At 37.8% G+C, this 11,949-nt stretch overlaps 1 protein-coding gene across 1 annotated transcript; it reads left to right on the forward strand.

Annotated features, from left to right (window-relative positions):
- The first annotated feature begins 603 nt into the window (after positions 1-603).
- lman2lb (lectin, mannose-binding 2-like b) lies at positions 604-10,840 on the forward strand. The gene is made up of 8 exons (XM_026187926.2): positions 604-914; positions 2,423-2,541; positions 2,827-2,944; positions 4,688-4,770; positions 6,003-6,164; positions 6,319-6,433; positions 7,547-7,666; positions 8,337-10,840. Exons 1-8 carry the CDS (start codon positions 710-712, stop codon positions 8,477-8,479), a joined length of 1,065 nt encoding a protein of 354 aa, XP_026043711.1. The 5' UTR covers positions 604-709; the 3' UTR covers positions 8,480-10,840.
- The last annotated feature ends 1,109 nt before the right edge of the window (positions 10,841-11,949 follow it).

Below are 11,949 nucleotides of genomic sequence, written 5' to 3' on the forward strand. Positions count from 1 at the left end.
GACATGGATCACTTTATGTATTTCATTTACTGTAATAATGTGTTTTCCTCACATTGATTGGTGATGATTTCACATAACTAAGCAGTATGCTGTACTGTGGATCCCCCACTTACTCCTATAATAATTTTTATATGATTATGTTTTTGTTATTTTCTAGTTTCTAGTTTCGTTATGAGGATGCATTCAAAATAAATATATAAAAAAATATTTAAAAATAAATAAATAAAACAATGCTATTACAGTTTGCTCTGTGTACAGGTCTATGGAGTGGCAGCGTGATTTTTTTTAGTTTGTGTATTGAATAATACTATTTTAAGCGCTTGATGATTTGGTGGACTGCCTCTGTGTGATTAAGAGACTAAAATAATGTTTCTCACCTTATCTGTCTTGCCATAAATGAAGGAAGACCACAGAGGAGGGCATGCAGATGGTTGGTGTGACAGGAGAGTCTGTAAGGGATAGGATGAGACAGACGAGGATGATCAAAGAAGAAAAAGATCTCACAACCCATTCTTTTCGGATAGATGCTGCTATAAAATCGCGAGAGCTAGTCTATTGGGGAGAATTTGATGATTTTCAGACGCTACTACTATATCCAGAAGATGGCAGTAATGCCAACCCCACGGATGAGTGTCTCCACTAAACCCCAGAAGGGAAGAAGAACATTTTTCTTGAAACCACGTGACATGTGTGTAGTCGGGCTGTAAAGATGGTTTCCTCCGTTGCCAAATCAAATCTGGCTCCACTGAGAAGTTTCTGTTTTTTAAATTCAGTGTTTCACTTTAGGAACCTCCGTGAGTTAACATGGCTACTTATTACTATTTGTTACTTGACGAGCCAGTCGCTGGCAGACGACGGGGACTTTATGGAGGAGTTTCTGAAGCGGGAATATTCTCTTGTGAAGCCGTACCGCGGTGAGTTTAATGTTAAACTAGAATTACGTTACCGCCAATGTCAGCTAACATTGGAAACTAACATAAACGTTGACAGTAGACAGTTTGTCACCGAAAGGTAGGCTTTGGCTTAAATTCATTTTTTTCTTGGATAGAATTGTGTGGCGGAGGATAATAATTAACTAAGAAGAACTTTGTGCCTCTCTGTCGTTACAGATCGTGGGTAGCGTTACAGCAAGCGGGATAATAACTGTTGTTAACACACCACTAACTATTGGCTAGTCCATAATGCTAATGAAGACTAGCCTACCTACAGTTAGCTTTAATCAGCAGAGCAAACCTGTCTGATTACGGTGAGGAACTCTAGCAAAAAACAACAATAAAATTCAGGAAATTAAGCCCGTAACGCTCTCCATTATGAAAGATTAGTTTTTCATTGTCTCAACAAAGAGCAGTTTGAGTAACCTTCATGGCCACTTTTCATATTAGCGTATATTAGTTAATTCAAAGTAATTAGAAACAAAAACTGATAACTAGAAAATGGGGTCGGGCTTATAAAGAATACATCAGAACAAAGAACGATTTAAAAAAAAAAAAAACAGTTTTCGTTAATTAAAACTAAATCTAAAAAGTCATAACAATAATAAGGGAGTTTTTTTTTTTTAAACGTACTGAAGCAGTTTTGTGTGTACTGAAGTTGACCACACGTAATAAGTGTATTTAATGAAACTGTGAGTAAGCTTCCTTAGTAGGGTTGTTGTACTGTTGGGCCACTATTGCACTTCATTAAAGTCTTTTGCAGTACACTCCTGCCACTTTGCACAGGCATTTTATCGTGTGATATAATACAGTGTGTTTTTTATCTGTCTTGTTATTTATATTTCTTGCACAACAGTCAGGTGAAGAACCCACAATATCGTTATATAAGTACAATGAAAATAAAGGGCTATTGTATTCTAATACCTATTTTGAACTTTTCAAGTCATACTCTAATAAAGACCCTTGATTTATAGCAGGGGTGTCAAACTCAAATACACAGTGGGCCAAAATTCAAAACTGGAACAAAGTCGCGGGCTAACGTTAATATTTATTGAAATATATTTATTCCTCCAGATATAAGAATGAATCTTTTCTTATGGACTCAAACACGTTTTGCTGAAAAACTGAATATGGAACAAGCAAAGCTTAATACTAAACAACATATATATTAGCTGTATAATACCAGTAGGCCAGCTCTAATAGTAATTTGGTATGGCTTCGCGGGCCAAATGTAATTAGGCTGCGGGACAAATTTGGCCCGCGGGCCAGAGTTTGACACCTATGATTTATAGTAATAAAAATAAACAGTACAGTACAGGAGCCACTGAAAAGGAAATATTTGTAGTCAATAAAATGTATACATAAACTGAATGTTACAACAAAAGACGAAACGCAACGTAAATGGTAAAAGAAGATTTCTAAGAAAAACAATGGTAAATTTTGGTGTGGCTTGCTGTGAATGCAGAAGTGTTACTACTGTTGTTTTGCAGGCTTGGGTTTCTCTAGCTCCTCACAGTGGGATCTGATGGGCACTGCCATGGTGACGCCTGACCATGTGAGGCTAACCCCAGACCTGCAGAGCAGGCAGGGAGCTGTGTGGAGCCGAATTGTAAGTCAAATGGGACAGCTTGCATTATCAGGCTTGCAATATGCAATGCATTCTTACCCAGCAAACCACAATTTCCCTCACTTCCTGCTTTAAACTAAAAACCCTACTTTATATGGCTTTGGTTTAACAATGAATGTTATGCAGCATTTTATAAATAAAATATAAATGATACAAATCAGTCTGTTTCAAAAGGATGATATGTCACTCATATCTGATGACAAGTGCATGCTACACATTGCTGAGTGTAAGAATAACCTGCTTTTCTTTATTGCTATTGCTTTTCAGCCTTTGCTTCTGCAAGATTGGGAGCTGAGAGTACAATTTAAAGTCCATGGCCAAGGGAAGAAGAACCTGAATGGTGATGGACTGGCCATCTGGTTAACCAGAGATCGCATGAAAAATGGTAGGTTAATGCTAAATGTGTTTCAGCATCGTATTTGCAATTTTATAATTGAATAGCCCTCAAAGTGAACAGTTTATCCTAATGAGCTTGTCATTTTTTTTCTCAGTCACATGATAAGATATCATTTTATTAGCACATCCTGTGCACAGTGACTTGTGATACCAGGGAAAGCAAACAGAATAAACAGTCTCAATTTTCAGCTGCAGGAAACACTGCTTACAAAACTTTACATGTTCATTCATTGTTTCAAAAACACATTTTAGTTACTTTTCTTTTGTTTGTTTTGTTTTATTGTTTGTTTTTAATCCAATTAGGTAAGTTACCTGTAGTATTACACTGCTCAAAAAAAATAAAGAAACAATTTTAGATTTAGAACATTAAGCCAATTAAACTAATGAGATAGTGATCCGGTTGGTTAGCAGAGGGGTTATTTGTTAGGTTAAAGGTTTTGGTGTTAATGAAATTAACAGCAGGCAAATGCAGTGGTTAGCACTGTTGCCTGACAGCCAGAAGGTCCTGGGTTCAATCCCATCATCTAACCGGGTCCTTTTTGTGCGAGTTTGCATGGGTTCTTTCTAGGTACTCCAACTTTGTCCCACAGTCGACATGCAGTTAGTGGGGTTAGGTTAACTGGTGATTCTAAATTGTCCATAGGTGTGAATGTGAGTGTGAATCGTTGTCTGTCTCTCTGTGTTAGCCCTGCATCAGATTGGCAACGTTTCCAGGGTGTACCGTGCCTCTCATTCTCTCATCACTGAGACAAAACAGGAATGGCTTTACAGGTGGAGACCAAAAACTTGTGTTTTGTGCCAAAACATCCTTGGACCTATTGTCAGACTGGTGCAGTGGATCCTTGGTTCCTCCTCAGTTATGCCCTGGTCCAGATCTAGGATGAGATCCTATCCCCCGAACACAATCTCTTGTCTCATTAGGAGCATCCCCTGATGTTGTCACACATGTGTACAAGCATGTTGGGGCCAGAAAAGTACCATTTTGAGTTGCTTCAATGAAATCTCAACAGAATGCGCTATCCTGCTGCATCTTTTTTTTTTTTAAACTTTGATTTTCAAGGTGTTTTTTAATCAAGCCCTCTGTAAGTTGATGCTTTTCATTTCTATCACATTACCCAGTCCATGTCAGTGTAGCTATCCAACTTTTTTCCTCATTGAGAACTGATGTGTTTTCTAAGTGTTCCTTTAATTACATTTTTTAAGCAGTGTGTTGTGCGCCTGGCTAAAGAGAATTATTCAGTCATTATCATCTATTTTTTTATGCTTTTAAGTTTGTTACATTTTTGTTGCTACTGTATTTAAATAAAGACAACCTATGCTGCGCTGGTCTTAGTTTATAAAGGAAACTTCCAAATGGAGTTATTCTTCCACAGTTTGTGGTACAAATGTTTCTGTCTACATGTAAAGACAGCTGTCATCATCGAGTGACTCTTTATCACGGTGTGTGTGGACTAGTTGCCACACCCCCAATGATATGATAGTGAGCTTTAGAGCATTTGGGTGGGATTAGGATAATACAATCGTTTCACGTGAAAAAATTTTATTTATTTATTTATTTTAATTAACTTCCTGCATGTACTAGTTTGTCTGATTACATTTTTTCCTCCAAAGTGCTGAAAACACAAAGAAACTCTGTTGGAGAAAACTTAAGACTGAAATTTAGTCCCAAATCAAATTATATTAATTGCTATATTTCAGCTTTATTATTTCTGTGGTATACCTCTGTTTGCAGGCCCTGTATTTGGCAACATGAACCATTTCTCTGGACTTGGAATATTTGTGGACACTTACCCCAATGATGATAAGACCCATGATGTAAGTGACAGTCTGTAGCTTTTGTTGTTTTTTTTTTAAAAGCCTGAGTTTAAATCAAGACTTTGTTGTCATGTGGAAACCCACACAACATACACACAATGTTTCTTTTTGATGACTGAATTTCAGCCAATCTGACATGCAAACATGTACTGTTGCTAATAATGTAAACTTATACTGACTGACAACGAACCTGGCCAGAAAAAAGACAAGTAGCAGTCCTGGTGAAGTTTGAATTATTAACATTAATCATCAGGATGCTCATACCCTGGTAGTGCTAATGTTTTAAGGTGAAGCAGCAGTAGAACTGCAGTTTTCAGGCTGACTCGACTGGATTACTGTAATGCACTTTATATTGGGGTCAGTGCATCATATATTAGTCATCTACAGGGGGTGCAAAATGCCGCAGCTCGTCTTTTAACTGGCACTCGAAAGTTTGAGCACATTTCCCCTATTTTAGCTTCACTTCACTGGCTGCCCATTTCTTTTAGGATTCATTTTAAAATTCTTTTATTTGCTTTTAAAGCTCTCCATGGCCTAGCCCCATCTTATCTCTCTGAGCTGCTACAGCCTTATACACCCACCCGCTCTCTCAGGTCAGCTGATCAGCTGCTCCTGATTGTACCCAGGACTGGGCATAAACTTAGAGGAGATCGTGCTTTTGCTGTAGCATCTCCAAAACTGTGGAACGAGCTTCCTTTAGAGATTAGACAGGCCAGTTCTTTATCTGTTTTTAAGTCACTCTTGAAAACCCACCTCTTTACCCTGGCCTTTGATACCACGTGAGATGTTGGTTTTTATTTTTATTTCAGTTGTTTTTAGGTGATTCGATGCTGTTTTATCTTGTTTTTGTTTTAATATAGGGCTGTTTTAATTTATGTATTATGTGTTTTATTTATTTATTTTTGCTGTTTTCTGTTATTCTATTGTTTTAACTTGTTTTCTGTATAGCACTTTGTTCCTGTGCTGGGTATTTTAAAGTGCTTTATAAATAAAATTGGATTGGACTATTTCAACTTACAACAGTGAACAGCTCAGATTTTAGAGTTAATTTTCTCTGGCTAACCAGTGTCCAGTGTTCCCCCCCCCCCCCCCCTTTACTAAGAAAAGCTTTATGCAATATAACATCAAACTGTTCAGTAGTGCTGTTTCATGTCTCTGTGAAATGAACTACCTGTGGAATGGTGTTTGTGGTTCCTGCTGATGAAGTTGTGACTCCTCTGTCTTCTTCACAGAGGACATTCCCTTACATATCTGTGATGCTGGGGAATGGCACCCTGTCGTATGACCACGATCGTGACGGTCGGTCCACAGAGCTTGGAGGATGCACAGCTATGGCACGCAACTCGGTCTACGACAACTTTTTCCTCGTTAGATACTCCAAAAATCAACTGACGGTATGGCTCATTATCTGCAGGACCTGTTTCAGGGTGTCACTTGTCCTTAAAGGTGACATTCTTGTGTAATGAAATTAAAACTGAGTAGTACAATGAGGCATGAAAAGTAGAATGTTGATTGGTTTATTCAAACCATTTGTTCCTCTGCCCTTAGCTCATGGTGGATGTTGATGGTAAGCAGGAATGGAGAGAATGTGCTGACATTACAGGAGTGCGGCTACCTACAGGCTACTTCTTAGGTGCCTCCTCTGCCACGGGAGACCTGTCAGGTATGAAATCTCAGAATAATGCTTTGACCACAGGATATATTACAAAGTGAAGCTATAAAAAGATCTATAAAAAGATTGGATTATAAACATGGCATCCAAACTAGATGAATTAACCCTTTAAAGCTGGTCAGAGCGGTGTTTTGCGTAACTATTTTTAAATCTGGGTAGCACTGCAACCACGTAAGCTAGCGCAATAATTTTTTTTGCATATGAAACCGGAGGAGTTGTACTTACATCTTATGCCATCAGCTTGTCCTAGGTCACAGTTTCCTTCCACATATAGCTTTGCAAAAACTGCATAAAAAGCGCTTGCAGCAACAAAAACATAATATTCCAGAAACATGCTTTGCCGATCCGATCAGCTGTTCATAACACTTCCTACGTTGGAATAGACGTCAGTGCGAACTTTTGCATGTCCACCATTACCTGCCCGAAACCGGAAGTGACGTCATTTTCGCGGAAATGTAGTTTTTTTTTACCATGAGGGCCTCATGAGCCTATACTGGTGTTTTTAAAAGTTATCTTTGACTTTATGACTTTCTGTGTCGTTTCTGGGATGCTTAGGACTCATATTGCACTGCTGGAAATAGTTAATTTTGATGCATATGCTGCTTTTTTGCAAATTTGCAGTATAATGTTTATTTTCGTTTTTCGTGCAGTATATAAAAATTGGTGTATTTCAAAAATAAAACTATGAAGACACTCAAAATAAATTTCCTGTGATGGGAAACTATTTTGTGCAACTTTTTTGTATTTACAGTTTTGAGGGATAAGCCTCTTAAATTTCTCTAACTAGAAATATATGTTAAAAAAGCAAAAACGATTTTCAATTTTTTTTTGTAGTTTGTTGCACTTTTTTGTAATTTATGTAATTACTATGCACTTAATGCATACATATTATTAAAATATGGGCTATAATGGTTGTATTGATGTATAGCAACTTGAAATGCTCCCAAAAATGGCTCCACAGCATGTAAAAAATATAATATAAGCTCTGGCGGACTTAGTTTTATGGTAGGTCTTAAAGGGTTAAACATCAACTTCCTAACAGCTCAGGTTTTAAAATGAAGTCAGCTGTTGCTTAAGATGTTAATTACGGGTGTGTTCTTCTAGATAACCATGACATCATCTCCATGAAGCTGTATGAGCTTACAGTCGAGAGGACTCCACAGGAAGCGGAAGAAGGGGAAGTAGTCACCATCCCCAGAGTTGACAACATGGAGCAGTTTCAAGGTAAATGCAGCACGATCATCATCAACCTGAAGTCATCCTTCTCAGCGCTGCACCGTATCGGCACCATTACTCAGGGCGGGGTTGCAGCTAGTGTGAAGTCTTGAGGGCCCAGTATTACCAGGCCCTACACCACCAATAGCATCATTGCACTCCCACTGGTTTTCATGCTCACCATAACTGCAGAGGTGGCCACTGCAGTATTCTCCTGAACTGCTTAAGCAGAGAAACAGAAGGCGAAGAAATCAAAATCAAGTTTATTCTTTCCCCACAAAGTCTTGTCTTTTTAGATTGTTGCCACGTCTCCCTCTGTGTAATCTGTGAAGCTCTAAGCTTAAAAAAAAAAAAAGAAGCATGATTGTACACTTGCATTTAACTGAACAGTTTTGTACTCAGCATTTTTTGCATGCTGAGCACAAAGTTGATGTAACAGAGCAGATGAGTATAGTATAGTCTGCCACTATACTATACTATACTGCTTCCCGCATGATGATAAAAGGCTCAAGTAAATGGATGAGGCTGATACTGGCAGACATGAATCCAGTATGTGGGCACATCTCATACATGTAGTATATCTAATTGATATTATTTGTTCATGTTTACAGCTGGGAGAACAGAGGGCTGAAACTTCAGCCATTTTTTTTTTCTAATATTTTTTGCTTTTACTTTGCAGTGGAAGTGGAGGAGGAAGGGATGAGTGGAGTCCAGCTGTTCTTCACCCTTCTCTTCACAGTCGTGGGCCTGGTCGTGCTGGGAGTGGTAGGGCTAATAGTTTACGGGCGCTGGAAGGAAAACAAACGCAAACGCTTTTACTGAGGAAAGATCAGCCAGTCCGCAGAATGTGTTTTAATGAACAAACATGCAAAGACTCAATGACACAAATCGAACAAACTGAACTTTAGTGGGTTTGAAGCATAGAGCTATGAGAACAAATGAATACATGAGCTGTGGTTTAAAATATTTAAGATTTCTGGAAGATTGATGAGATAAAGCTCTGCTTGCTATAGTGAAGCAAAATCATTTTAAAAATATGTTCATCTAAACTTGAAGCACGGTGGGACTTTTTATCTGCACTAACTGAGGCACTGTTTCTACCAGCAGGAAGTAAGAAAAACAACAGAATGAGTCACTAAATCAGATGCTGAGTTTGCTGACATTATGTTACACAATTTTGGAGTTTGGGGTATCTCTGCGGACCTGAGCCAGCGCAGAGTGGGTAGAAGTCATGGTAGCGAAGTTGGGCGCTTCTTTCATTGTCATTTAAATTTTTTGTTGGCAATTCACTAACTTTACTAATAATCCTGTGTTTATTTTATTTTCTAAATACGTGACCCTTAAAATGCTTATTTGTACATCAATATTTTCCTTATGACTTTTCATTATATCTGTGACTTACCTGCAACTTTCACAAATCAGATGGGACTTGGGCCTGTTTGTTAGCTTGCCCACTATAGAAATGCTGTTTTGTAGGTAGCTAGCAGAGTGGCATAGATATGTGCACATATTCTGCCACTGGTATGTCCCGGATGATTAATCAGACTTTTAAATTCTGAATGACAATGTTAGCTTCCATTAACATTTTAAAAAGTTATCTATGACGAATCATTTTAAGCTCAAGCACATCTCTACAGAGGGCCTGTTGGCAAGTGGTTGCTGCTGTTGCTGGGTGAAATCATCACAAAGAAGTTGCACCAAAAACCACCTTTTGATCGCTGTGGTTGGAGTATGCTAACATTATCATTACTCTCTGACCTGTAGTGAAACTTTGGGAAGAAAAAAATGCAACACAAATCAGAGTAAAAGTTGTGCCGTTTGAAATGTGTTGGTTACAAGAGCAAGGCACAATTTTTACTTTGAAGGCAAATGTTTTTAGTTTGTGTTGACCCTTCAGGTTCACTTCTGCTTGACATGTACTTTGTGTTTGTAGGCAATTTGTTATCCAGGCACAAGCTGCTGGTGACCATGCCAACCTGCTAGCAAACAGTCTTTTAATGTAGCAGCATTATACCAACTTCACACTAGCAACCTCGGGCAATCACTTGCCAACCAGTCATGGAACACACACTTTTTGGTGGAGACTGGTGGTTACTCATCCCTCAGTCGATTTCAGTGACTGCCAACAACTGCTCACAAGCAGTCGGAAAATACACAATTAAGTGCCATATGGCCACTTAAAGGTGTTTTGTCTTTTTGTGTGACTACCACAAAGGCCATTGTGAGTTTACTGATCCCTGGGCCAGCAGGGACTACTTGTTGTGAGATGAACTTTATGCTTAAAAACATCCCCTAATCAGGGCCTCGTTCCCAATTGGTGATGTGTTAAGTAGTCATAAATTATCAGTTGCGTCACTAATGTACCATACTGCAACAGCTACCCTTAAATGTATACCTGAATTACAATAGTTAGAGCTACGTAGCATTATTCAGATGCACTTGTTTTGTGTGACGATTCCCAAACGAGACAGCTGAATTTATATTTCCAACAGGGTTCACAGTAGACTATCAAAATATTCATGTTAAACATTATATTATAGAAATAGGTTAGGATGCACTAAGCCTCGTCTCATATAAACGTTCAGTGAGGTCTGATTGTTTTTAATATTTGAAGAACTTCTCTCTCCGTAGATCTTCATGCATTATAAGACCTGGCTAAGACCTGAACAGTATGGTGGCTGCACCGAGAGCAACAACTTATGTGGCATGCCCATCAATGAATGTGTGGGAGAGTAGTTCATCTTTGACTGTTGTTCTTTGTTCTCTTCAGCCAACAATACACGACAATTACAACTGATGGTAACGATTTAATTCCAGAGTAGATTTAATGAACAAACAGGTGCGGAACTTTCTTGCCTGGTTGATTCTACAGTTCATGTTAATGCACCCACTGTAAATGCCTCACGCACATGGCTCTGTGGTGTGCAGAGAGCACCACTCTAATTTGACTTGTAGCTGCTGTGAAGACCAGTGAGCCTGTGAATCTTTTTATACTTTTTGCTGCACTAAAGAAAAAAAAAACTGGACTGTCATTTTATTTGAGATAACTTTATACAGCAATCCAGCATTTATTCAACAAGTGAAAATATTTATATAAATATTGCTGATACGTGAGCTCAATGCTATGTGTAAAAGAATAGTTGCGTTACCAGTGCTGAATAAAGTGCCTCACTAGGACCATTACAGGCAAACTCTCATTTTGATCCTCTCTGCAAGTTTGAGCTCAATATTTATTTTCTGTTTGACATCACTTCCATGGCTTGATCTACACTCTGACGTTACAAACAGGTCTCAGAAATGATAAGCTGATTTAAGAGTTTATCTGAGAACAGTTTGTCAGTGTCACTCTTTGTGGAGCACTGATGTTTTTAGTTCTTCCACCAACCAGTAACTTGGTAGCAATTGATGTTTTGCTCTGTACACACTTACATTAACAGCCATATGCTGCATCATGTAGTCATGTGAGTTTGATTAAACTGATCACTCAAACCAAGAGGAAGAAAAACAAAAAATGATGTCAAGCTTTATTGTGTCTATGAAGAAACCTCGAGTACTCAGTAAAACCTCAAATATCATGAAACTCTCCAGCATGGATGTAGAGCTCACACCTCACTGGTTAAAGAAGCACTGATGTGCCATTCATTCAATAACCATGCACTGACAATAACTATTAGAGACAACTCGGTGAGCAAAGTGATGCAATCATTTCAAAATTTCTTTAGATTTTGCAGTATTATCATTATTGTGATAAATGTGAATAGTCATTATATAAAGACAACCAGCCAATGTATCAATATTGGGGGGTACAGCAAAACACAAAATGTTAAGTGTGATATTAAGAAAGTGCACAGTCAATATCACATGATATCATCAATAATTGTGAGCCTGACAGATTTTAACAAGTTGATAATACTCAGGAGTAGCACAAATGTGTAAATGAAATAACTACTCAAAACCAAGATTAGGGAAATCTCATTGTGTTTTGTTCCTTGGAAAAGGAGAAATAAATATATATATATATATATATATATATGTATGTATGTGTGTGTATATGTGTATATGTATATATATATATATATATATATATATATATATATTGGGGTGTTAGATTTTGATATCAATATTGAGATTGGTAATAAAAGTCCTAAAAATTGGTCGTCTCTGACCACTTCTATGCACTTGTAATTTTACTTTTTTATGCTTATAGAAAAATGTCATTCATATTGACATTGCTAATAAAAACTATAATAGACTATAATAATAAGAATTTTAATGGTTAAAATCTGTTAGAA

Source organism: Astatotilapia calliptera, chromosome 12, assembly GCF_964374335.1.
Source record: "Astatotilapia calliptera chromosome 12, fAstCal68.1, whole genome shotgun sequence".
Taxonomy (NCBI): Eukaryota; Metazoa; Chordata; class Actinopteri; order Cichliformes; family Cichlidae; genus Astatotilapia; species Astatotilapia calliptera.

Excerpts from the sequence above, each read along its gene's own strand:
- lman2lb (XM_026187926.2), top strand. The coding sequence starts at position 710 with ATGGTTTCCTCCGTTGCCAAATCAAATCTGGCTCCACTGAGAAGTTTC. Across the intron at positions 2,542-2,826 it reads GAGCTGTGTGGAGCCGAATT|CCTTTGCTTCTGCAAGATTG; the intron begins GTAAGTCAAATG and ends ATTGCTTTTCAG. Across the intron at positions 6,165-6,318 it reads ACTCCAAAAATCAACTGACG|CTCATGGTGGATGTTGATGG; the intron begins GTATGGCTCATT and ends CTCTGCCCTTAG.